This window comes from Cynocephalus volans, chromosome 7, assembly GCF_027409185.1.
Source record: "Cynocephalus volans isolate mCynVol1 chromosome 7, mCynVol1.pri, whole genome shotgun sequence".
Classification (NCBI taxonomy): domain Eukaryota; kingdom Metazoa; phylum Chordata; class Mammalia; order Dermoptera; family Cynocephalidae; genus Cynocephalus; species Cynocephalus volans.
The window spans coordinates 69,467,579-69,493,495 of record NC_084466.1 but is presented as its reverse complement, the minus strand read 5'-3'; the positions used below and the strand labels follow the sequence as shown (position 1 = coordinate 69,493,495).

At 41.1% G+C, this 25,917-nt stretch overlaps 1 protein-coding gene across 1 annotated transcript in view; it reads left to right on the top strand.

Moving 5' to 3' along the window:
• The window catches only part of NEK5 (NIMA related kinase 5), a 107,347-nt gene that overhangs the window by 71,633 nt on the left and 9,797 nt on the right, over positions 1-25,917 (top strand). Inside the window, exon 22 of the mRNA XM_063103469.1 lies at positions 23,197-23,308. Coding sequence (XP_062959539.1) covers positions 23,197-23,308 — 112 coding nt within the window. The remainder of the gene's footprint in view (positions 1-23,196; positions 23,309-25,917) is intronic.

The following is a 25,917-nucleotide window of genomic DNA, read 5'->3' as shown; positions in this document are numbered from 1 at the left end:
AAGGGAAATTTCCTATAGGAGGGCTTTATCTAAAGGGGTGAGCGTAAAGAAAGTTTGTAAAAAAGATTGTTAAAGTTTGGGGGCTAGTGTGGAAGAGAGCATGTAGAAGATGGAACAGGGCCATATTGTCCGCAGGGGGTAGGTCAGTGAGGGCGGCTAAAAGGTGAGCGGGTTTATGTTTGGGATTCATGGCCGCTGTTCGTGCAGCTCCGTCAGCCCTGGAATTGCCCTGTGTGATAGGGGAGTTGTCTTTCTGATGAGACTTGCAGTGAACTACCCCTAGCCAGACAGGCAGATGAGAGGACTCTATAAGTTTGGTGATAAGGGATGAATTAGTGATTGAGTTTCCTTTTGTGGTGAGTAGGCTCCGTTCCCTCCACACAGCAGCATGGGACAACAGGATGTGGAAAACATATTTGGAGTCAGTGTAAAGCATGAGGGATTTACCTTGGGCTAAAATACAGGCTCTTGTAACTGCTGTAAGCTCAGCCTGTTGGTTGGTAGTGCCTGGGGGTAGGGGTTTGGCTTCCATGATTTTGGTGAGAGAGGTTACGGCATATCCTGCACAATGGGCAGAGTCCTGTCTGAAAGAACTACCGTCCGTAAGCCGAATGTAATCAGGATGAGAGAGAGGTCCTTCTGAAATAGAGGAGCGACAGGGCAGGAAGTTTTCTAGGGCCTCCAGGCAATCATGGGAAGGGGTGCCTATACCTGAAGGACAAGGTATGGGAAGTAAAGTGGCAGGATTTAAGTGGGGGCACGGAAGAAAGGTGATGTCAGGGTTTTCGAGGAAGGAGGTGAGAAGGGACAAAACCCTGGACGGAGGGAGGGATTGAAGTCCCTTGTATGTCAGGAGATCCTTTAAGTGGTGGGGGGAAAGGATAGTTAATGGTGCCCTGAAAGTGAATTCGTATGCCTCCTTTTGTAAGAGCTGTCCAGCGGCCAGGGCCCTTGTGCAGGGTGCCCATCCACGGACGGTGGGCTCTAACTGCTTAGAAAGGTATGCTACGGGAGCAAAGGTGGGTCCATAATTTTGTCCCAACACCCCGAGTGCCTGTCCGCCCTTCTCATGGATGTACAAGAAGAAAGGTTTAGAGAGATCAGGGAGATGAAGTGTCGGCGCTTGTACAAGGGTCTGGTGCAATTTTAAAAAGGGATGGCAGGGGGAGGAGAGGAGGGGTTCATCAGGGGGACCCTTAGTTAGGTTATGCAGAGGTCTGGCCAGGAGGGAATAATTTGGGACTTAGGCTCTGAAGTATCCAGCTAATCCCCAAAATGACAATATTTCAGCCTTTGTTTGGGGAATGGGAAAGTCCATGAGAAGTTGTTTTATTTTAAGCGTAATTGACTTTTTCCCTGGGGAAAGGAGAAAGCCAAGGTAGGTTACCGTTGACTGGGAAATTTGGGCTTTATGTGGGGAGACCTGATATCTTTTATTAGCTAAGTGATTTAATAGGTGAGCGGCATCTGTTTGCGATTGCTCCCACGAGGGGCTGCACAAGAGAAGGTCATCTACATACTGAAGAAGCATGGAATCGGGTGGTTGGCATAAACATCAGTGAGATCCTGGGCTAAAACCTGGCAAAAGATGTGAGGACTGTCCCGAAATCCCTGTGGGAGAACAGTCCAGGTAAATTGTCGGGAGTGTCGGGTGTGAGGATCAGTCCAAGTGAAAACAAAAATATCTTGAGAGCTTGGCGCTAGAGGTATAGAGAAGAAAGCATCCTTTAAATCCAAAGCCGAAAAATGGGTTGTGTTGGCTGGGATGTTAGAAAGGAGGGTATAGACACTGGGCACTAAGGAATGGATAGGGATGAGTGAGGGGTTAATGAGGCTCAAATCCTGCACCAAGCGATAGGTCCCGTTAGGTTTTTTTACAGCTAGTATAGGGGTGTTGAAAGGCGAGTGAGTGGGCCAGAGATGGCCCTTTTTTTGTAAATCCTGAATGATGGGGCAAAGGCCAAGAAGGGCTGTGGTGGTCAGGGGATACTGGGCCTGGCATATAAACTTAGTGGGGTCCTTAAGCCTAATGTGTATTGGAGAACACTTTGCAGTGGAGGGGCTTGACGTGTCTCAGACAACTATGTTGGCAGGCTCAGTTAATGTTGGAAAAGGAGGCCGTGAGTCCGAGTCATCGGCCAGGAGTGCTATAAAACACTGTGTGGTAGGCGAGGCATGGGAGGTGATGCTGATCGTAACCCTGAGAAGGGAGAGAATATCTCTTCCCAGTAGAGGGATGGGACATTGGGGAATGACAAGGAAGGAGTGTGAGAAGGGTGTGGAAACATCTTGCATGGTGCATGTTAATAGGGGGGGTTTACAAGGGAAAATCTGTTTACTTCCTACCCCGACAATAGGAGAGGTGGAAGGTGTAGTTGGGCCCCAGAACTCCCTCAGGACCGAAAAAGTGGCTCCTGTGTCTAAGAGGAAGGAAATGGGGCTCCCATCCTCCACAAGCCGCACCCTGGGTTCCTGTGTCGTGATGGTCATGGTCGGGAACAGAGACCCAGGGCCCCATCAATCTTCTCCTGCTAGTCCAAGCAGGTCAGGCTTAGATTGTGAGGTGATTGGCCCCTCTCCCCTTCGGGTGGCAGGGCAATCAGATCCCCAATGGCCCCTTTTGTGGCATTTGGGACAGGGAGTGGTTGGAGGCCGGGGAGAGGGGCAGGCTTTAGCCCAATGTCCCTCTTTTCTGCATTTAAAGCAGGTTCCAGGGGGCGGCTTATGGGCTTGTGGGCGCCTGGGTTGAGGCTGTCCTTGGATTATTTGTGCAAGCATCTGAAAATTTGCCTGATCAGCTCTCTGCTTGTGGCGTTCCTTTTCCTCTTCTCTATTATGAAAAACCTTAAAAGCCACCGTAAGAATTTCAGTCTGAGGAGTAGCGGGCCCCTACTCTAGCCTTTTAAATTTAACCCTAATGTTGGGGTAGCTTTGGGCTAGGAAATAGATCATTAAAACATGACAACCATCTGGGTTTTCTGGGTCTAGATTGGTATATTGTTGTTTTTTTTCTTTTTTTTTTTACCACACCCCCAGACTCCAGGAAACCACTGATCTGTCTTCTTTCTGGCACTATACATTAGTTTGCATTTTTGAGAATTTTACACAAGTGGAATCATTCAGGATGTACTATTTTTTTGGCCTGGCTTATACTCAGCATAATTATTTTGAGATTCATCCATGTTGTTGGGTACATGTTCCTTTTTATTTATTTATTTATTTTTCTTAATTTTATTTTCTCGATATACAATGTGGTTGATTATTGTGGCCCATCACCGAAACATCCCTCCCTCCTCCATCTCCCCCCTCCCACCCAACAATGTCCTTTCTGTTTGCTTGGTTGTACCAACTTCAAGGAATTGTACTTGTTATGTCTTCTTCCCCCCGCCCCGGTTTTTGTGTGTGTGTGTGTGTGTTTATTTATTTATTTTTAGCTCCCACCAATAAGTGAGAACATGTGGTATTTCTCTTTCTGTGCCTGACTTGTTTCACTTAATATAATTCTCTCTTTTTTTTTTTTTTTTTGTCGTTTTTTCGTGACCGGCACTCAGCCAGTGAGTGCACCGGTCATTCCTATATAGGATCCGAACCCGCGGCGGGAGCGTCGCCGCGCTCCCAGCGCAGCACTCTACCAAGTGCGCCACGGGCTCGGCCCACTTAATATAATTCTCTTAAGGTCCATCCATGTTGTTGCAAATGGCAGTATTTCATTTGTTTATATAGCTGAGTAGTATTCCATTGTGTAGATGTACCACATTTTCCGTATCCACTCATCCGATGATGGACATTTGGGCTGGTTCGAACTCTTGGCTATTGTAAAGAGTACTGCAATGAACATTGGGGAACAGGTATACCTTCGACTTGATGATTTCCATTCCTCTGGGTATATTCCCAACAATGGAATAGCTGGGTCATATGGTAGATCTATCTGCAATTGTTTGAGGAACCTCCATACCATTTTCCATAGAGGCTGCACCATTTAGCAGTCCCACCAACAATGTATGAGAGTTCCTTTTTCTCTGCAACCTCGCCAGCATTTATCATTCAGAGTCTTTTGGATTTTAGCCATCCTAACTGGGGTGAGATGGTATCTCAGTGTAGTTTTGATTTGCATTTCCCGGATGCTGAGTGATGTTGCGCATTTTTTCATGTGTCTGTTGGCCATTTGTATATCTTCTTTTGAGAAATGCCTACATAGCTTTTTTGCCCATTTTTTAATTGGGTTGCTTGTTTTCTTCTTGTAAAGTTGTTTGAGTTCCTTGTATATTCTGGATATTAATCCTTTGTCAGATGTATATTTTGCAAATATTTTCTCCCACTCTGTTGGTTGTCTTTTAACTCTGTTAATTGTTTCCTTTAATGTGCAGAAGCTCCTTAGTTTGATATAATCCCATTTGTTTATTTTTCCTTTGGTTGCCTGTGCTTTTGAGGTTGTATTCATGAAGTCTGTGTCCAGTCCTATTTCCTAAACTGTCTCTCCTATGTTTTCTTTAAGAAGTTTTATTGTTTCAGGGTGTATGTTTAATTCTTTAATCCATTTTGAGTTGACTTTAGTGTATGGTGAAACGTATGGGTCTAGTTTCATTCTCCTGCATATTGATATCCAGTTCTCCCAGCACCATTGGCTGAAGAGGCAGTCTCTTCCCCAGTGTATAGGCTTGGTGCCTTTGTCAAAGATCAGATGGCTGTAGGTGTGTGGGTTGATTTCTGGATTCTCTATTCTGTTCCATTGATCAGTGTGTCTGTTTTTATGCCAGTACCATACTGTTTTGGTTCTTATAGCTTTTTAATATAGGTTAAAGTCAGGCAGTGTTATACCTCCAGCTTTATTTTTTTTGCTCAGCGTTGCTTTGGCTATGCATGGTCTTTTGTTATTCCATAAAAATGTCTGGATAGTTCTTTCCATTTCTGAGAAAAATGTCTTTGGAATTTTGATGGGGATGGCATTGAATTTGTATATCACTTTGGGTAGTATGGACATTTTCACTATGTTGATTCTTCCAATCCAAGGGCATGGGATATCTTTCCATCTTCTTGTATCTTCTCTAATTTCTCTCAGCAGTGGTTTCTAGTTCTCATTATAGAGATTTTTCACCTCCTTGGTTAACTCAATTCCTAAGTATTTTATTTTTTTGGTGGCTATTGGAAATGGGCAGGCTTTCTTGATTTCTCGTTCTGCATGTTCACTATTGGAGAAAAGAAATGCTACTGATTTTTGTGTGTTGATTTTGTATCCTGCTACTTAGCTGAAATCATTTATCAATTCCAACAGTTTTTTTTGTAGAGGTTTTAGGCTGTTCGATATATAGGATCATGTCATCTGCAAACAGGGACAGTTTGACTTCATCTTTTCTGATCTGGATGCCCTTTATTTCCTTCTCTTCTCTGATTGCTCTGGCTAGTATTTCCAACACTATGTTGAATAGGAGTGGTGAGAGTGGGCATCCTTGTCTAGTTCCTGTTCTTAAAGGAAAAGCTTTCACCTTTTCCCCATTCAGGATGATATTGGCAGTGGGTTTATCATATATGGCTCTAATTATGTTGAGATACTAACTTATAGAGGGTCTTTGTCATGAATGAGTGTTGAATTTTATCAAATGCTTTTTCAGCGTCTGTAGAGATGATCATATGGTCCTTGTGTTTGATTTTATTAATATGGTGTATCACATTTATTGATTTGCATATGTTGAACCAAACTTGCGTCCCTGGAATGAATCCCACTTGATTGTGGTGAAAAATTTAACGTATGTGTTGCTGTATTCTCTTTGCTAGTATTTTAGTGACGATTTTTGCATCTATATTCATCAAGGATATCGGCCTGTAGTTTTCTTTTTTGGTTATATCTTTACCTGGTTTTGGTATCAGGATGATGTTTGCTTCATAGAATGAATTTGGGAGATTTGCATCTGTTTCAATCTTTTGGAATAGTTTGTAAAGAATCGGTGTCAATTCCTGTTTGAATGTTTGGTAAAATTCTGCTGTGAATCCATGTGGTCCTGGGCTTCTCTTTTTTGGGAGCTTTCTGATAACAGCTTCAATCTCCTTTATTGTTATTGGTCTGTTCAGATTTTCTACATCTTCATGGCTCAGTTTTGGGAGCTTGTGTGTGTCCAGAAATTTATCCATTTCCTCCAGATTTTCAAACTTGTTGGCGTATAGTTGTTTATAGTAGTCTCAAATGATTCCTTGTATTTCAGATGAATCAGTTGTAATATCACCTTTTTCATTTCTAATTTTTGTTATTTGAGTCTTCTCTCTTCTTTTTTTGTTAGCTATGCTAATGGTTTGTCAATTTTATTTATCTTTTCAAAAAACCAACTTTTTGATTCACTGAACCTTTGTATTGTTTTTTGTGTTTCAATTTCATTAAGTTCTACTCTGATTTTTATGATTTCTTTCCGTCTGCTAACTTTAGGTTTGGATTGTTCTTGTTTTTCTAGATCTTTAAGGTGAAGTGTTAGGTTGTTCACTTGCCATCTTTCCATTCTTCTGAGGTGAGCATTTAATGCAATAAATTTCCCCCTTAATACTGCTTTTGCGGTATCCCACAGGTTTTGGTATGATGTATTATTATTTTCATTAGTTTCAATAAATTTTTTGATTTCATGCTTGATTTCTTCTTGGACCCATATGTCATTAAGTAGAATGCTGTTTAATTTCCATGTGTTTGTATAGTTTCCAGAATTTCATTTGTTATTGATTTCTAGTTTTAATCCATTATGGTCTGAGAAAATACATGGGATAATTCCAATTTTTTTGAATATGTTGAGACTTGATTGTGACCTAATATGTGATCTATCCTGGAGAATGATCCATGTGCTGATGAGAAGAATGAATATTCTGAGGTTGTTGGATGGAATGTTCTATAGATATCTGCCAAGTCCAATTGGTCTAGAGTATTGTTTAGATCTTGTGTTTCTCTGCTGATTCTTTGCCTAGATGATATGTCCAATATTGACAGTGGGGTGTTCAGGTCCCATGCTATTATGGTATTAGTGTCTATTTCCTTCTTTAGGTCTAATAGAATTTGTTTTATAAATCTGGCTGCTCCAACACTGGGTGCATACATATTTATGATTGTTATGTCTTCTTGATGCATCAGTCCTTTTATCATTAAGTAGTGTCCCTCATTGTCTCTTTTTATGGTTTTTAGTTTAAAGTCTACTTTGTCAGATATAAGAATAGCTACTCCAGCTCGTTTTTCTTTTCTGTTTGCATGGTAAATCTTTTTCCATCCTTTCACTCTTAGTCTATGTGAATCTTTATGGGTGAGGTGCGTCTCTTGTAGGCAGCATATAGTTGGGTCCTCCTTTTTGATCCAGTCAGCCAGTCTGTGTCTTTTGATTGGGGAATTTAAGCCTTTTACATTAAGAGTTGTTATTGAAAAGTGTTGATTTATTCCTTGCATTTTATTGGTTGTTTGGTTGTCTTATGTGTCTTTTCTTCCTTGCTTTCTGATTTACTGTTTGTTTTCTGTGTTTGTTGGTTCCTTAGGTTGTAGATAGCGTTTTTGTTTGTTTGTTTTCTCTTTGTGAATGCCATTTTTATTATACTAGTGGGTTTTGATTTTTCTTGGGTTTTTATGGCAGTGGTAGTTATTTTTCAGGAACCAAACCCAGTACTCCCTTGAGAATTTCTTGTAAGGGTGGTCGTATTGTAGTGAACTCCCGCAGTTTCTGTTTGTCTGAGAAATATACCATTTGCCCTTCATTTTGGAAGGATAGCCTTGCAGGGTAGAGTATTGTTGGCTGGCGATCTCTGTCTTTTAGTATTTTAAACATATCATCCCATTCCTTTCTGGCTTTTAGCGTTTGTGATGAAAAGTGTGATGTTAGCTTGATTGGGGCTCCCTTATAGGTGATTTGATGCTTCTCTCTTGCAGCTTTAAAGATTCTCTCTTTGTTTTGAATTTTGCTAATTTGACTGTAACATGTCTTGGAGAAGACCTTTTTGGGTTGAATATGTTCGGAGATCGTTGAGCTTCCTGGATCTGAAGATCTGTGATTTTTCCTATACCTGGGAAGTTTTCTGCCAGTATTTTGTTGAATATGTTTTCAATGCAATCTCCTTTTCCTCCCCTTCTGGAATACCCATGACTCGGATATTTGAGTGCTTAAGGTTGTCTGATATCTCTCTCAGATTTTCTTCAATGCCTTTGATCCTTTTTTCTTTCTTTTTTTGTCTGCTTGTGTTATTTCAAGCAGCCCATCTTCAAGTTCAGAGGTTCTCTCTTCAACTTCCACAAGCCAGCTGGTTAAACTCTCCATTGTGTTTTTTATTTTGCTGAATAACTTCTTCAGTTCGGCAAGTTCTGCTACATTTTTTTTAGGGCATTGATTTCCTTGTACATTTCCTCTTTCAGGTCCTGTTTAGTTTTCCTCATTTCATCATGATGTCTAGCTGAGTTTTCTTGTATCTCATTCAGTTTCCTTAGAATTATCACTCGAAATTCCTTGTCAGTCATTTCAAGGGCTTCTTGTTCTACAGGATCTAGAGTTTGAGATTTATTATCTTTTGGTTGTGTTCTTTCTTTCTTTTTCTTATTTCTGGTATCTTTTCTTTGATGTTTATTCATTGTGGCAGGGGGTTTCACAGTCTGCAGTTCAGATGAAATGAGCAGAGTATCTTCTGTTCCACTGGGCAGTCTGATGAACACAGCAGGCAGACTCAGAGGAGAATCTGGGGCAGCACGCAGAGTCCCCGGTCCGAGTGTGGCCGCCACCCATCAGCTCCAGCTCAGCTTGATATGTTGGGCCGCCTGGGTCTGGAGGGCCCTGATGTTTGGGTGAGGAAGGGCCACCGCTGCCACTGTCGCTGCTGCCGCCACTGGGTGAGGAGGCGGTACTGCTGCTGCTGTTGCTGCTGCCACTCCAGTGCCGGTCCAGTTCCTGCTGCAGCCGCTGAGCCTTTCACTGCCATATCCTCATGGGCCGGCCGCGGGGGGTCATTTTCCCCCTCCCTGGGGGAAGCAGTGCCCTTCTCGGGAGTGGGGCTCAGGTGATGCTGGCAGATTTTCTTCACTCAACGAGCAGAGCATCCAACATGGCAGTGTGGCCGCCTCCAGGTGAAGACGCTTTCTAGATTGGTATATTGTTGAAGGGCCTTGGTTAACCTGTCTAAAAATTCGGAAGGGGTTTCTTCCTTTTTCTGTATTACTTCCTGCACCTTTTGGAAATTTACAACTTTTTGAGCAGCCTATTTGAGGCTGGCTCCAAGGCAGGAAGCAAAAACATCATGGGAATTTATGCCAATAGGTGTGTTATAATCCCATTGGGGATCCTGTTCTGGAACTGCATTGGGACCTGTAGGGTGGTTAGGATTAGTCCTGTGTGTTTCGTCTGCATGGGCTTGGGCCAATTCCCATACATGCCTTCGTTCCTCAGGAAGGAGAGTGTTAGCTATCAACATGTATATGTCATGGTGTGTGAGACTGTAAGCCTGCAGGATCCACTGAAACTTCCTAACATAGGTGGTGGGGTCAGTGGTAAAGGAGCCCAGTTTCTTCTCTAATTGTGTGAGATCAGAGAAGGAAAAAGGTACATGAACTCTGATTACCCCTTCTGGGCCAGCCACCTCTCAAAGCGGTGCAATAGTGGGAGGGACTGGAGGGAGCCCCTGTTATCTAGTCCATGGAGGACTAAAAGGTTTTGCAGAAGGAAGGGAAATGGGGGGCAGCTGTATAATTGGAGTGGAAGGGGCAGCTGAAATGGAAGATGGTGGACTTACAGGCCAGGAGGACTTGGGAGGGAGAGCATGAAGAACAAAGATGGGGATTTTGTCTGAGGAGGTGAAAGGCCTCGACATAGGGGATCTCTTTCCACTTTTTGAGGCACTGGCAATAGTTAAAAAGGTCACGAAGGAGGTCTGGGTCTAGGGATCCCTCAAAAGGCCAATGGTTTTGGTTGTCCAGGGGGTACTGGGGCCAATCTAAGTGCAAAATCTGATCAAGAGCTTTGGCTTAATATCTGGTGTAAAGAAGAGTACAGTAAGGTTTCTGAGTAAGCATTTGAGGGGTGAGGTTTCCAGAAGGGATGAGGAGGCTCCCATTGTGAAGTGGACAGAGATAAGGAAATCAAAAGGAAGAGAAAAAGAGAAAACTAGGAAATGAATCTCTGGGCCAGAAGTGGGTCAGCAAAATCCAGGAGGCATCCCCCGAGGAGTTTGTGAGCCACGGAGGTTCTATAGGAACCAGATTAGGAGGAGAGTAAGGGTCATCACCCACACTTCAAGCTCCCAGGAGGCACAGTGCTGGAGGCCACGAGGAACCTAGTACTAGGATTTTTGGAACCCGTTTTAGTGTCCAGAGAGAGAGAGAGAGAAGCAGAAAGGAGCCTCCACCCTGAACCCTCACACTCAAAGGCTCCTGAAGAGAAGGGAGTGGATAGCCGGAGGGTCCGCCACGACCATAAAGGTCTTAATGGGGTGTAACTTTACACCTCTTAAGGGCGTTGGAGTCTAGTTGGTTGATCACTGCTCCACTGTAACCCAGAGGAGGGTCGCAGCCTTATAAGGGAGACTTACCCAATGGTGGAAGTGGTGGTGAGTGCAAAGAGCCAGCGCCCGAATAGGTGGACGAGGGCGAGCCGCCTTGGTTGAGATGGAGACGGGGTCCACAGTGGACAATCCCATCCTGGGTTTTGGCACCAATGAAAGGAATAAAATTCAGCACCAGTTAAAGGATGAGACACAAACGCAAGGCAGCTCGCTGGAGAAGGTTTTTTATTCAGCGGGCACATCTGCTTTTATAGGGTTAGAAGAGAGCTGATAGGTTTGCTGAGGACACGGGGCGTTTGGGGATTGGATGTATTGCATTGCTAAGGGGCCAGGAGCAGGGAGCCTGCGCTGATTGGCCTGCGATTCGTGCCAGGAGGAAGGTATTGTGATGCCAGCGGGAAGGAGAAGGTGGAAGAGAAGGGTAGCCAGCATCATGATGGGGCGCAGCCAAAAAAATGTTCTCATATGACCTAATATCTAACAAAGGTTAAAGTTATAAGGCAGCATTCTTGAGTTTCCATGAGTTATAGAAAATACCTTCTATTATCTGTTATTAATATTATAGGAAAATTTTAAGAAGGAAACCAAATTTTACTTTTTGTACCAGTGCACTATTAATATTACAACTAATTTTAATAAAAGCATAAAAAATCTAATCTCAGTGAATTTTTATCATAAACATTTTATTAGTTTTTATAAACCCTTTATTGTTAATTTAGACAAAAAATTTTTTTAACAAAAACTATATTACCTTTGTTTTTTAACAACCTTTACCAAAATGTATCTTTATAAAAAATATTCTATTACAAAGTCTTTATACCTAGTAGCTTGAATTATGCATAATGACTATAATTGACTCATTAGCTCCAATTTTCCAGTAACAAACCTGTGAAGCAAGCCATTTTGAATTGTTTTATATTAATATTTGTAGATAAAAAACTATTTCTAACTTCTGAAGAGACATGTTTTTAATTTTAACATTCAAATATTTGGTTTTTTTGTTTCATATAAAAACAAAACATTAAAATATAAACATAAACTTATATAATAATTAATGTTTTAGTATTTTATTAATATAATACCTTAAGATTTCAAATTCCTGAGAACCAATTTGAAATTATGATTTTATTTATAAGCATTTAACCCATTTATATTTGTCTAATTTTTACACAAGCTACACCTTTATTAATTAATATAGGTTTTGTTTACAATGTTAATGAGACAGATAAAATAGAAAACTTACTAGTTCAAAAAGGACAGTTGATTTTAAATTGCATTTCTGAAAAATGCCAAAGCTTATCTTTTTTAGAGAAAGCAAGTTAACAAATTTACATTGCAAAGCAAAGTACCTGGGAGTTTTCAAGGCGACAAATTTACATTGCAAGGCAAGTATGCAAGCCTTTTCAAAGAAATGCAGAGAACGTTTTCTTTTCTAGCCAGATCAAATGGAGCAAATCTTCCCAAATATTTTGCTGTAATTTAGCTGGGCACTTGATTTGTTGCACCTTGGCATTGCCTTTTCCCAGTGATCTTAAGGCCAAAGGCACAATTTGGATCTTGTGACCCCTAAGTAGTAGCTTGAAAAGCAGGCAGAAATAGTTGCCATATATACAGACAAAACACTCATGCATATGCACACACATACCTCCCCAAAAGATGTCTCAACCAAATTAGTTGGTCTAAGTTGTAACTTGTCATACTCCACACCTATGGTACCAATCAAAGGCATGGAATAGAGGGCATCTGTGTTGTGCATGCCAACAGGATTGGAGGGCTTTTTCAGATTGCTGGTACTCAACTAAATGTCTAACCAAGCAAACAAAGAGAAAAGAGGAGCAGTGGGGTCATCCAGTTCAGCTTAGTCCCAATCGGCAGGTCCAATTTATTCCATTAACAGTAATTGATAAAAGCAGTTCTCTCCACTGTTTTCAGCATAAAGAAGAAAAGTTCCAACCAGATTTAAATCAGAAAAACAAAGCCTAGCCAGGAGCCCTCCAGGGTGCACTTAAACAGAAGTGGATGCAATCCAACCGAACAGAAGAGGGCTCAGAAAATCAGAGAAAGATAAAGAGAATAAAGCATTTCCTTATTAGGCTAGGAACTCCAGGAGAGAGATCTACCAGCAGCAGAGACGTGGCAGCAAAATAGTCTCAGTGGCCACTTTCCTCTTGCAGCTAGGGTCCTCTCTGGTGCCCAAGGCTTTCCAATTTTTTGCCAGTAATTAAATTAGGCTCTCAGATTCCAGTGTCATAGAAAGGTATAACTAGCACAATAAAGGTCAGAGACACAGGATGGCAGATACTTATCATTACATATGACCACAGTTAAAGACATACAAAGCTACAAAATGTATGTGCACACCCAGCAACACACAAAAGACAAAGACAAGCTGCCACAACAAATTTCCAAACAACTCCAAACCAAAGGTCCCGACGATGTCTTGTGGGAGTCCTGGACTTGAGAAGTAGTGCTGCATCCAGCCTTCCACAAAGTCCCTAAATCAGAGCTCTGATACCCAAATGCAAAACAAGACTCACAACAACATAAACTCACGAGGTTAATATAAAGACAAACACAAAGACAATACACAAGTTTGGCCACCAAGGGAGGCCACCAAGTGGACCACAGCGACATCTCGCTGGGTCCAGGGAAGAGGTGTTGCAACTTCGTCCAGTCTGGCCTGGTCCCCCACCAAAAAGAGTTGACTCACCCAAATCTAGGGGTGCCAGAAAATCCTAAGCGAGCCAACAGAAGATCGTGTGCCTCTGGGGCTGAGGAACATCTTCTCAGGTGTTCCCCCCTAGAGACTTCACAGTGGGGGGAAAAATCCCAGCACTGTAGATTGGTCCCCGAGGGGTGACAGTGATCCCGGATGAGCCCCCGAATGTTACAGGCATCAGGAGAAAATCGCCCTAGGAGACTGATATAAAATAGAGAAAAAGATTTTTATTTCCAGTGGCTGGGACCGCACCAGCCAATTCAAGGTGCGGCCTCGAACCATCTTTGTTCTCAGTTTTTAAAGCTGCAAGCGCGGCAACTCGGTCGCCCAATCACTGCGCCAAGAGATATTAGCCAATGCAAGCAAGCCGACAGTACATGAGATAATTTTGCAGTTAGCGGAGCTCCTCCTGTCCCACCCCCACTTTCCTGCCTAACTTTCACACAATGGAGGGGCTATCTTAAGTGGCATCGGTCCTGCTCTTGGAAAAGAGAGCATTACTTCACCTGTAGCAAGTACTAGAACAGGTAGTAAAATAGTAGCTCTTGTGCGAGGGACGTGAAGTGGGCCTGCAAGAGTGAGAGGATAATTGCTGGGGGAAAGATCATCCTTCTTCTGGGATTGGGGGAAGAGTGGAGGTTCTAGAGATTTTCAGTTTTGTGGGTCCTAAAATGGGCAAAGTGTGAGGAGATGTTGGCTTGGTGTTAACAGATTCTTTGGGTAAAGTCTCAGGTGTTAGTGTTACCAAGGATAAGTGATACCAAGGGGGCCTTTCTTAGTACTTTTACTGCCATGGGGGTGGTGAGAAGTACTGTATAAGGCCCTTCCCAACATGGTGTGAGGGGCTTTGGGATTCGGGTCTTAATATACATTTGTTATCCTGGGCTTAGTTTAAAGTCTGAGAGTGTGCTAGGGAAAGGATGAGGTAATAGAAGGTTGGCCTGCTCCCTAAGAAGATCTCTAATGAGTGAAACTGTAGAGACATGCTGGCCTAAAGGCGATGAGCTGGAAGGGAGAGGTGTGAGAGTGAAGGGTCTACGATACATAAGTTTGAGGGGGCTGAGGCCTGTGTGCTTACAGGGGCAGCCCGTAGGTGATTGAGTGACTGGTGGGTAAGATGAGACGAGGGATGATTTCTGAGGTGAGAGCATGCGTTACTGCTGTAGCATCCTCTGAACTGCAGGGGAAAGCCTCATCCCAACCTGAAAAGGTATCTACTAAAGTTAGAAGATAGCATGTCCTTTTGTGGGGAGAGTAATATAAGGGCAGAAGATGGTATAGTAGGAGTTCATAGCCTGTATGAACTGAATTATGGAAATCTAAAAGGATTTGCTCAGCTTGTGTGGTAGGGAGGACATGGCGACTGGAGAGAGTATACCAGTTGTCCTTTCTCTGTGCTCCCAACTATTGGAAGTGTTGTATTTTTTGGAGTGTGTATTGGGATAAGGGTGTAGGGGCCATGAGAAGGACCTGAGCAGGAGAGGAAGAGTGGGGTCCTGGTGATTGAGCAGCCTGTTTTGCAGTTAGATCCACCAGTTTGTTTCCCTGGGCTATGGGGTCGTTGGAGGTTTGGTGTCCTCTGCAGTGTATAACCCCAACCTCCTTTGGGAGTTGTGCAGCCTCAATAGCTTGTGTTAGATTTACTATGGCATAACCCACCCGGGGGATGGGCGTGGAGGTTGCGCTCCCATCTATGAACCGTGTAATGGGATGCAGGGAGATGTGTGGAAAGAGATTGAGAAAGAGGTCTAAAGCCTCCGTGCAATTGTGTTCTAAGGGTCATGAGTGTTTTGGGATGAGAGTGGCTGGATTTTAAGGGAGGGCAAAGTTTAAAGGAGAACTGGGAGTTTTCAATGAAAGTAAGGTGAATAAGTTGTAGGCAGGAAAAGGAGAGAATTGATTTGGCCTTATGGCTGAGAGGGTCTTGACTGTTTAAAAGTTAGTTTAGAGCTTTCTTATGCTAAAAGGGTGGCTGCTGCCAAGGCTCATAAACAGGGGTCCATTCTCGAGCTATGGTGTCTAGTTATTTAGAGAGGTATATAATAGGGGAGAAAATATCCCCTGCCTTTTGTCCCCAAACCCCAACTGCCAATCTTTGGGTTTCGGTGATGTATAGGATAAAAGGATGAGACAGGTTTGAGAGAGAGAGAGCTGGAGCTGCAAGGAGAGCAGCTTTTAATTGCTGGAAGGGAGAATGAATGGGCTTTGTGGGATCTAAGGGAATGGCTGGATCCCCTTTGGCTGCCCCATAAAGTGGCTTTGCTAGCATGCCAAAGTTAGTAATGCATAGGCGCAGATGCCCTGCAAGCCCCAAGAAAGAAAGGATTTCACCCTATGTGGTAGGAGTAGGGAGTTCAGAAATTAGACTCTTGAACTGAAGGAGAACAAATCTGGGCCTTGCTGTGGGACACTTGATATCCCCTGGAGGCCAGGAAATTAAGAATAGCAGCAGTGTGGGCCTGTGAATCCTCATAGGAGGGGCTCCAAAGGAGGAGGTCATCCACGTATTGTATTAAAGTGCTAGAGGTTGGGTGAAGTTCAGATAAGTCTTCAGCTAAGGCCTGGCCAGAAAAGTGGGGGCTATCCCAAAATCCCTGAGGTAGTACTGTCCAAGTAAGTTGTTGGGAATGGCACATGTCAGGATTAGTCCTGTACTAAACGGTATGAGCCATTAGGCTTTATAACTGGAAGGATGGGTGTATTAAAAGGTAAGTAGGTAGGCTGTAAGAGATGAGAAGAAAGGAGTTTGTGTACGATGGGTTTTAAGCCTATTAGGTGTTTGTTAGCAGTGGGGTACTGTGGGACATTAGGGAACAAAGAGGGGTTCCACAGTTTAACAAGGATAGGGGAATGGTACATAGCAATGGCGGGAGAAGAAGCATCTCATACTAGGGATTAACCTTGTCTGAGGGGGAGGGGAAGGTGGAAGCCCCAGGGGCCAGGTCTGGGGTGGCCTGTAATAGGAGTATTGTAGCCGGAGTTAAAGTGTTTAGGGTAAGAGAAGCTTTGAATTTGAAAAGGATGTCTCATCCCAGTAAGGGGGCTGGGCATTGAGGCATTATTAAGAATTTGTATGTGAATTGGGTGTGATGTAGGGTGCAGGAAGGGGTTGAGTGATCCATGGACAGTATTCTGATCCCGTGACCCCTACTATTGTGATAGAGGACAGGGTTGTTGGTCCTGTATATTCAGGAAGGGTAGAGGAAATGGCCCCTGTATGGATGACAAAAGAGATTGGTTTACCTGCTACAAGGCAAGTTACCATGGGCTCATGCGTGGTGATCTCCATGAGGGCCTCAGGCCCTGGGCATCGTCAGTCTTCCTCCTGGGCAAAGCCTAGAAGCTCCAGTAGGGATGGCCATGAAGCCAAAGGCTGTAGTTTGGGGACTGGGCCACTCCCTCTCTGGTGAGTGGCACAGTCAATCCTCCAGTGACCTGGCCATTTGTAGTGAGGACAGGTTACAACAGGCCCATGCTGAGTGGCCTGGTTGACTCCATTTGAAGCAGTTCCCGGGTGGCTTGCCCCTAGAGGCAGCCAACTTGGGAGTATGTGAGCCTTGGATGGCATTAGCCAGGAGCTGGTATTTGGTCTGATCTCTTTTACAGTTTTTTGAATATCAGGGGCTGATTGGGTAATGAAATGAGAGTGTAAGAGGGCCATGCCTGCAGGGGGAGTTTGGGTCTATACATGTGTATTCATGTAAAGCCTCAGAGAGGTGGATTAGGAACTCACTGGGATTTTCAGCGGATCTCTGTGTGATCTCTCTAAGCTTGTTGTAATTGACTGACTTGTGAGTAGCCTTTTGGAGGCCGTGAAGTAGGTGTGTGATCATGTTATCCTGGAGATCTCAATCCCCGCGGCCAGCCTGGTAGTTCCTATTTGGAACCGTGCAAGGAACAGCAATGGCTCCCACAGGCTGACTATTATTTTGAGCATGTACCTGAGCTGCCATCCAGACCTGCCCCCTGTACATGGACTCAGACAATTCCTTCCATCCCAGCCACTTCACGGAAGGGTTACAAAAAGCCAGAGCTGAGACAGGGTTGTTACCTGATGAAGGGGGAGAAGGGGAAGAGCTGGGCTGAGGACGAGCATCTGGAGGCCAGGTGTGGGGAAGAGAGAGAGATGTGGAGGGCTGATGGATCAGGAGATTGATCTGAGTCTGGAAGGAGAGGTCGAGCATGAGCTAGGAGAATTTGAGACATAGGACAGTTTTGACAGAGAGAAGAATGCGTTCAGAGATAGGAGAAGGCCTGAACAAGGAACCTGTACAGCTTTTGCCATTTTGGTGAGTGTCTAAATCGAGTGCCATCTTCTGACCACTGGGATATATTGTAATGAGGTGTTTGAGTTTTTTTTTTTTTTTTTTTTTTTTTTTTGTCCTTTTTCGTGACCGGCACTCAGCCAGTGAGTGAGTGCACCGGCCAGTCCTATATAGGATCCGACCCCGCGGCGGGAGCGTCGCAGCGCTCCCAGCGCCGCACTCTACCAAGTGCGCCACGGGCTCGGCCGAGAAATTGTCCAGGAGACGGCCCAGAGGCGTAGAGTGCAGAGTACAGTAGAAAATGGGACAGAACAGGACATTTAGGTTCAATGTCTCCCTGGAGGCCAAGAAATTGGCCAGGAGACAGCCCAAGAGCATAGAGCGTGGAGGTTTGGATCGTGAGGATCCCGTGTAGAGGGTGAGAAAGGGCAGTCAGTCCTGGGAGGAGAAGCGTGCCAGCAAAGGGCGTCCCCTTTGGTGCCCATCTTCTTTTTGAGAGAAAAGCCACTAACCGGCTAGAGGAGCATCCTCCAATAGCTGGGGGCACGAGAAGGGTTCCCTCGGCCAGGCGCCTGGGCTTCGTAGAGACCAAAGTCATAGAGTGGTCGGGGGAACCATAGAAGTATGCAGGACAGACCCACTGACTCACCCTGAACTGAGGCTGGTGTTGGATGCGTTGGTCTGAAACGGCAAAAGGAGAGAGTCCCGAGTGAACCCGGTTCCAGCAGGTCTGGGAAGGGCGCCGAGGGCCAGTCACCCCCAGAGAGAGGGGATCGTCCACAATGTTGGCCAAAACCCTTCCCGGGTTTCGGCACCATAATGAAAGAAAGTGAGCCAAGATGCCAGGTACCGTTCAAGCTTTATAAAAGAAAGAAAATCTTCTGCCTGTGCTCAAAATGGAGGACAGCCCTGGACTGCCCTGAAAATGGGGGACAGCACCAGGTGTGGGGGTGGTAGAGCTTATATAGGTATGTTGGTGCCAAGAGCTGGGTGATGTAATTCCGGGGTGGGGATTGAGTTAGGTCATGGGAATGGAGAAACGCAGAAAGTTTCATTTTCTCTGAAACCATGAGGCTTCTTGTAAAAGAGAATGGGGGAGGGGAGAGGAGAGGAAGAGGTGGGCGGCGCCATTTTGTACTTGGGCTTGTCTAAAGTGGCCCTGGTTATGTTGCAGATCTATTATAAATGTTAATAACTTTGGTTACAATATATAAAAGCAGACTTTTAAGCATCAGTTATTTTTTCATTTAAGCATTATTCATACATCCTTCAGCAAATAGTCTTTAGCTTAAACTTCCAACTTCTTGAAAATAAATTGCTTTGATGCTTCTAGCTCCAAACTCCATTTTAAAATAAGGCTTTATTAAATACATGTTTCGTCTGTCCTAATTTTAACAGGACTTTATAAGATCCTTTTAATTGAATCTTACTAGGGAAAGCTACACTCTAAATAAGGATATTTTTTCTACATGTGCGTAATTAATTCAGGTCAGTAATTTTGTTTATAGTTTAACCTCACCAAGTGAATCCTTGGTGGGAATGTAACCCCTATTTTTCTTGTATAAGTTTTCAGGCTGAATAGTTACCTTGTTAACATCATAGTTGTGCATCCTGATAGCAGCTGATTTACATTTCTATGGTTATCCATTCATTCCTTCTTCTATACTGTTAAACAGAAATAAGAGCCAACTAAAACTGTTTTCCTAAAACAGGAAAACCAACACTCTGGTTTCTCTTCAGATCGTATAAATCTTTCGCCTTTTACTAAAACAGGAAAACCAAAACTAATTCCCACACCAAGTAGAATACTCAGGCTGTTTCCAATTAGCCAGGCTACCTCGTAGATGAGATTTATTAAAATCTACCTCATTTATTTTATAAGCACTTTCTGAAGTAACATGGGCTATGATTAGGGATGAAGCATATTGATTAAAGATAGGCAAACATTCCATTACAGTGTGGTGGTATTTCCATTTCACAGGTGTGCTTGTAACAATTTACAAAAAAAAAAAAAAATTGCCACACTTTGCTTTTAATTTCACTTTTGGAGGAAAGTTCCTATTTCTAATCTCACTTATTAAATAAATTGCTTATATATGTCTTATAACTGCCCATGTGAAAATATAGTAAATTTGTGAGTTAACTTATTTGTAATGATGGAAAGAGAGTGGATATATGTAACCAAAATAGCACATAAATTGGGACACAGTTAATGTATTTAGAATATATTACATCTTTGCATTGTCTGTGAAGTGGCAAATGAATTAAATTATGTTATACTCTAAGATGTTAAGAATGCATATAGTAATATCTAGGGTAAATACTGTATTCAGTAAAATAATATATAATATACAAACTATAATAGACAAAAAAAAGTTGAGATTATAATAAACCCAAAAAGTTGCAAGAAAGAGAAAAAGGGACATGAAACTGATGGGTTGATTAGAAAGCAAATAGTAAGATGGTTGATTTAAACTCAAATATATACAAAAATTACATTAAATGTATATGGACTAAGGATTCCAATGAAAAGTTATAGAGTTTCAGACTGGATAAAGAAAATAAAACCCCACAAAGAATGCTTACATTTTTTAATGATGAATATGGTAATTATCCTTATTTGATCATCACATATTGTACATAAGTATTGATATTCAACTCTGTACCCCACAAACATGTATAATCAATTATGTTTCAATAAAAGAAAGAAAGAACACAAACCCCAAATATATGCTGCTTTAGAAAGACACTTTTTTAGTACACAGAAAGGTACAAGGTAAATGGATGGAAAAAATGCAAACACTAATCAAAATAAAAATTAATTTTAAAGTAAGTAGCATAACTAGAGGTGAAGACTTTTCATGATGAAGAAAGTGTCAATCTACCAGAAAGATGTAACAATCTTCTATTGGAGAAATAGACAGATCCTCTACATAGTGGAAGAATATAACATATCCCTTTCAGTAGTTGATTGAACAGACAAAAAAATAAGGCTGTAGAAATTTTGAACAATAGAATTGGTAAACTTGACATGATTGACATATTTGGAACATTACACCGAACTGAGGCAGAGAATATCTTCTTTTCAAGTGTATGTGAAACATGTACCAGTGTTTTTCACAAGCTGGGCCAGAAGGTCTTAATTCAGTAAATTTTCAGCTTATTTAATACTCAGGCCATATTCCAGCTTCCCCAAGTGTTCCCCAAAATGTTCTTTATACCTGATAGTTCAAAGCAATATCCTCTCAAGGCCCAACATTTCATGTGGTTAATACTTCACTTAAGTCTCTTTTAATCTAGCACAAGTTTCCCCACCTTTTCTCATGACAGTGAATTGTTGAAAATATTACCCTGTTGTCCTGCAGAATGTCCCATCTTCTGAATATGTGTAATTGTTTTTTGTTTTGTAAATAAAAATATATCCCTCACATGTTTTTTTGTAAACTGAAAGTTATATCTATAAGCTTGATGGTTTGAAGTTAAAGGTTTTTTGCTAAATATATTCTAGGTAATGTTGTTTACTTTATGTTGCATCAAAGCAGGAGACACATACTGTGTTGAGCCACTATTAGTAAGGCTAAGACTGACCACTGCTTTAGGAAGGTGCTAGGCTGAGAACCGACAGTTACATTTTGCCTCTTAAGACTGGAATGGAATCAGTTCAGTGTTACTTTGGAACCATACAAATGTACAAATCCCCATCAACCATTCACTTACTGGCTTTACGTCAATGGATTGTTCTTGCCTGAAGCAATTATTTCATTAGGATTTGTGAAATTATGTTTTTCTAATTCAGTCATTCAAGGTATTAAAGTTACAGATAATCAGATATAGCAATCTTTTCCTTTGTGGATTGCTAGAATGCTTAGAATGGCTTTTCCTAACTTGAGATCTAAAAAATATTCACTTTTACTTTCTAGTTTTTGTTGTGTTTTTTCTCTTCACATTTCAGTCTTTAATCCTTTGGTATTTAATTTTGGAGTATAGTGAAAGAAAGTGAGCTGAGATGCCAGGTACCGTTCAAGCTTTATTAAAGGAGAAGAATCTGCCGAGCTGTGCCCAAAGTGGGGGGGCAGCCCAGGGCTGCCCTCAAAATGGGGGACAGCACTAGATGTGGGGGGTGGGAGAGCTTATATGGACTGATACAACCAAGGAGGGGCATTATGCTAATGTAGATCGGGGTGGAGAACTGTGTCCTTGTGGAAGCAAAAGGGGTTTCGGTTTAAGTTGGGAGTCTTCTCATAAAGGGAAGCGAGGAGGGGCTTGGTGCTGGAGTGGAAGATGAGGCTGGCGGCTATTTTGTGCTTATTGTGCGCACAATGGCACCAGTCACGTCCAAAATCCATCATATAGTATGATATGGGGACTATCTTTAATTTTTTTCTCCAAATAGTTAGTTTTCTAGTACTATTTATTGAATAATGGATTTTCTTATTAGGTCAAAATGCCTGCTATATAATTTACTTAATCCTTGTATAAACTTGGATCCACTCCTAAAGCTATTTCTTCTTCATTAATACATAAATATCATTTCCTATACCTATATCAATGTTTGTTTTTTAAGGATTTTTATACTATGATAGTATAAATCTCTTCTGTTAAAACTTTTAAAGAATGTTACGTTGCTAATGAAGGGGAAACGATGCAGAAAATCTAAACGTTTACATTTGGAATACATACAGATTTTTAAATATCAGATTCCCTCTTTGCAGTATATTGGCAGGCCGCATTGGATAATGGTTAAGAATGAATACTGTACTTAGACACATCTGTTATAACTTCTGGCTCTGATACTCCCAATAAGATAATCAATTCTATCCTTATCTCTCTCATTTGTAAAATCAGAGTTATGATAGCACCAACCTCAAAGGATTGTTTTAAATATTAAGTGAGCTAATGTATGTCAAGTATGTTTGGTGCCAGAAGTATAAGTGAAAACAGTTCAGATTCCACAATTTAAAAAAGAAAACAGACATCAGTGATTCAAAAACTAATTCAAAATTCCCTCGTGGTCTCATAAATAATTTTATAATGGTCTCTTTGGTTGAATCAGGATCCCAAAACGCTCAGTTGATATGTCAGACAAACAGAAAAAAGTGATTTAGAGGATTAACACTCTGAATGTGAGGACTTTTAGTTACATCTTATACAATTTATTTCACTTTTCCTTTTTATGAATGTACAAGAATGATATAAGATTTAAAATGAATGATTAGAAAGAACTAAGAGGGTTCTTACAATAATTTAAATTATAGACTATAAATTCTAAGGGCTAAGAAAACATTGCATCATTTTACTGGGAGCATTTTCTCTGTGATTGGCATATAAAATAAACTGGTATCTTATAAGAGGTAGAATTTTTATAGAAACAGTGGAGAATAAGGGTGGTCCAATTTGGCAAGTCTTAAGTTTTACACACAATATTTTCTTAAATTTTCTATACAATCAAAGCATCTACCCCCAAAGCAGGGGTGATGTTTTGTCTCTTCCTCTGATCCTTATTCCTGTCACTTGCTTTTCTTGTGTTGCCTACTACCTTCAGTATTGTGCTTTATAGCTGGCTGTTAGTTGTCATTCCTGTTTATTCTGTTTTAATGGAAATGACTGGAAGGTTTTTACCACATGGTTGACGTTCGCTGTAGGACTTTTGGTGTATACCTCTCCTCAGGTGTATCAGCTGAGATGCTTTAATCTCTCTCTTTGTCGTTTCTTTAACAGTGGGACCATTAAAACAACGGCTCCCTAAAGAAGATGAGGAGGAGGTGGAAATGGCCCCTGGCATTGAGGTAGATGAGGAACAACTAGAACCAGAATCTGATGATGATGATATGTGAGTAGGTCATATGCAGATGTCTAAATTGAGCACTGGTAGAAAATTAAAATGCTGTTGTTGAGATATAGAAGGCAGCTGACAGAGACCTAGCTAAGGAGGCCAAGTTTTACATGGATTTTTTTCTGGGCTCTCCATTCTTCTCCAATGGCATCATTTTCTTTATTTACATCAGTGATATTCTGTCTTAGTTACTATGACTTTATCATGCCTTTTGGTATCTGGTAGGGCTAATACCCACACCTTCTAGTCTCCACATCTTTTTCTATTCTTTTTTTTTTGGCAGCTGGCTAGTACAGGGATCAAACCCTGGACCTTGGTGATATCAGCACCGCACTCTAACCAACTGAGCTAACCGGCCAGCCTCCACACCTTTTTCTTCAAACTTATCTTAGTTCTTGCAGCCTGTCACTCATCATAGACATGCTTGCATTCTCTTGCAAAGTGTCATGAGAACCTTTTTTTGGTATTTTGATGGGAATGACATTACATTTGTTGATTAAATTATAGTAATTCACATCTTTGTGATTAAAAATCTTTTAAAAAATTGTTTTCTAATTGACAAATACAAATTGTATATTTCATGGTATACAATATGATGTTTTGTAATGTGTATATATTGTAGAATGGCTAAGTCAAGCTAATTAATATATTTATTACTTCACATATTTATCATTTATTTGTGATCCAACTTACTCCTTCTGTCTAACTGAAATTTTATACCCTTTGACCGACGTCTCCCTGCTGTCCGTCTCGCCTCCCAGCCTCTGGTAACCACCATTTTACTCTCAGCCTCTATGACTTCCATTGTTTTAGATTCCACTTTTCAGTGAGATCATGTGGTGTTTGTCTTTCTGTGCCTGGCTTATTTCACTTGACTTAATATCTTCTAGGTTCATCCATGTTGTTGCAAACGACAGAATTTCCTTCTTTTTTAAAGACTGAATAGTATTTCATTGTGTATATATATCACATTTTCTTTATCCATTCATGCATTGATGGTGACTGTGCATCTTAACATCCATGGATAAATTATAGCTCCTTATCTATTTATGTCTTTTTTTTTTTGTATTCTTCAGTATTTTTATTATTTTCTTCATGGTATAGGTACCACTTAATTTTTTGTTTTTGTTTCCATTGTTAATGGATCACTTTTCTCCTACTGTGTTTTCAAATTGGCTACTGCTAGTGTATAGAACACTATTGATGTTGTATTCTGCAACCATACTGAACTCTCTTCTTCTGAAATTTGGAGTCCTTTGAATTTTAAAAATTTTATTATAATTTACTTTTTTGTTTGGTGGCTGGCCAGTATGGGGATCCAAACCCTTGACCTTGGTGTTATAACACCTTGTTCTTACCAACTGAACTAACTAGCCAGCCCTATAATTTACTTTTAGGATAGATAATATATTTACATGGTTCCAAATTTAAAAAGTTCACTCAAATCACAATCTTCCTGTTCTCTCTTTACCTCAGCCATGCAATCCTCCTCCATAGAGTCAACCAATCTAATCTGCTTCTTGTGCATAATTCTCCAGAAGAATTCCATTAAAACATAAGCAGAAATGTATTTCTTGTGTATGTGTATTCTTTTTTCTTTGTTCTAGAAATGGTTTCATAGTGCACTATCCTATAACTTGCTTTTTTTCCCACTTAACAGTGTCTCTTGAATATACATCATTATTTCAGGTACTAGTATATGTATAATTTAAATTCCCAGAACAAAGTATTGGGTCAATTTATACATGTACATGTGTAAATTGGATATTGTAAAATTGTGTTTCACAGAGGTTACACCTATTAACATCAGAATATGGCCTATTCCCCCCCCCCCCATTCTCTTGCTCAGTGTGTTATCAAATTTTTGGATCATTGCACAATTGATAGGCAAAATAACAATGACATTTCAGGCTAGTTTTAATTAGCATTTTTTTAATGAGTGAGGTTGTCTTTCCATATGCTAAAGAGCCATCTTTATTTCTTCCTTCAAGAATAATTTATTCATAGCCTTAGCCATTTTAAAAATTAAGGTGTTAACATTATATTGATTTTGGGAACTTTTTGCATTTTAGAGAAATTAGTCTTTTATCTGTAATATGATGCAAGAATATTTTCCCCAGTTTTTTGTTTGCCTTCTGATTTTATTTATAGTGTCTGTGCCATGTAGACATTTTTTATTTTTATCTAGTTTGATTTATCAATTATTTTATAAGAAATGATCCTATGATTTAAAGTACTTTTATGATTTAATTTTCTATATAGTTAAGTATGTTATTCATCTTGCATTTTATTCATATTACACTGCAAAGTGTGGATCCACCTTTATTTTTTCTCCCAAATAATTCCTCACTTATTCCAACATCATTTACTGAAAATTTTTATTTTTGCTACCAATTTGAAATGCTACTTTTATGATATACTACGTTTTAATATGTATTTGCATCCAATTCCTATTCTTTCTAGTCTAATTATTGTATTATAAACATATTGTTTACAATATGGTTTATTATTTTGGCGAGCTAACTCCCCTAAATATACATCATCATTTCAGATACTAGTAAATTCTCCTTTTTCAGAATTTTCCTGGCTAGCCTTGCTTGTTTTTT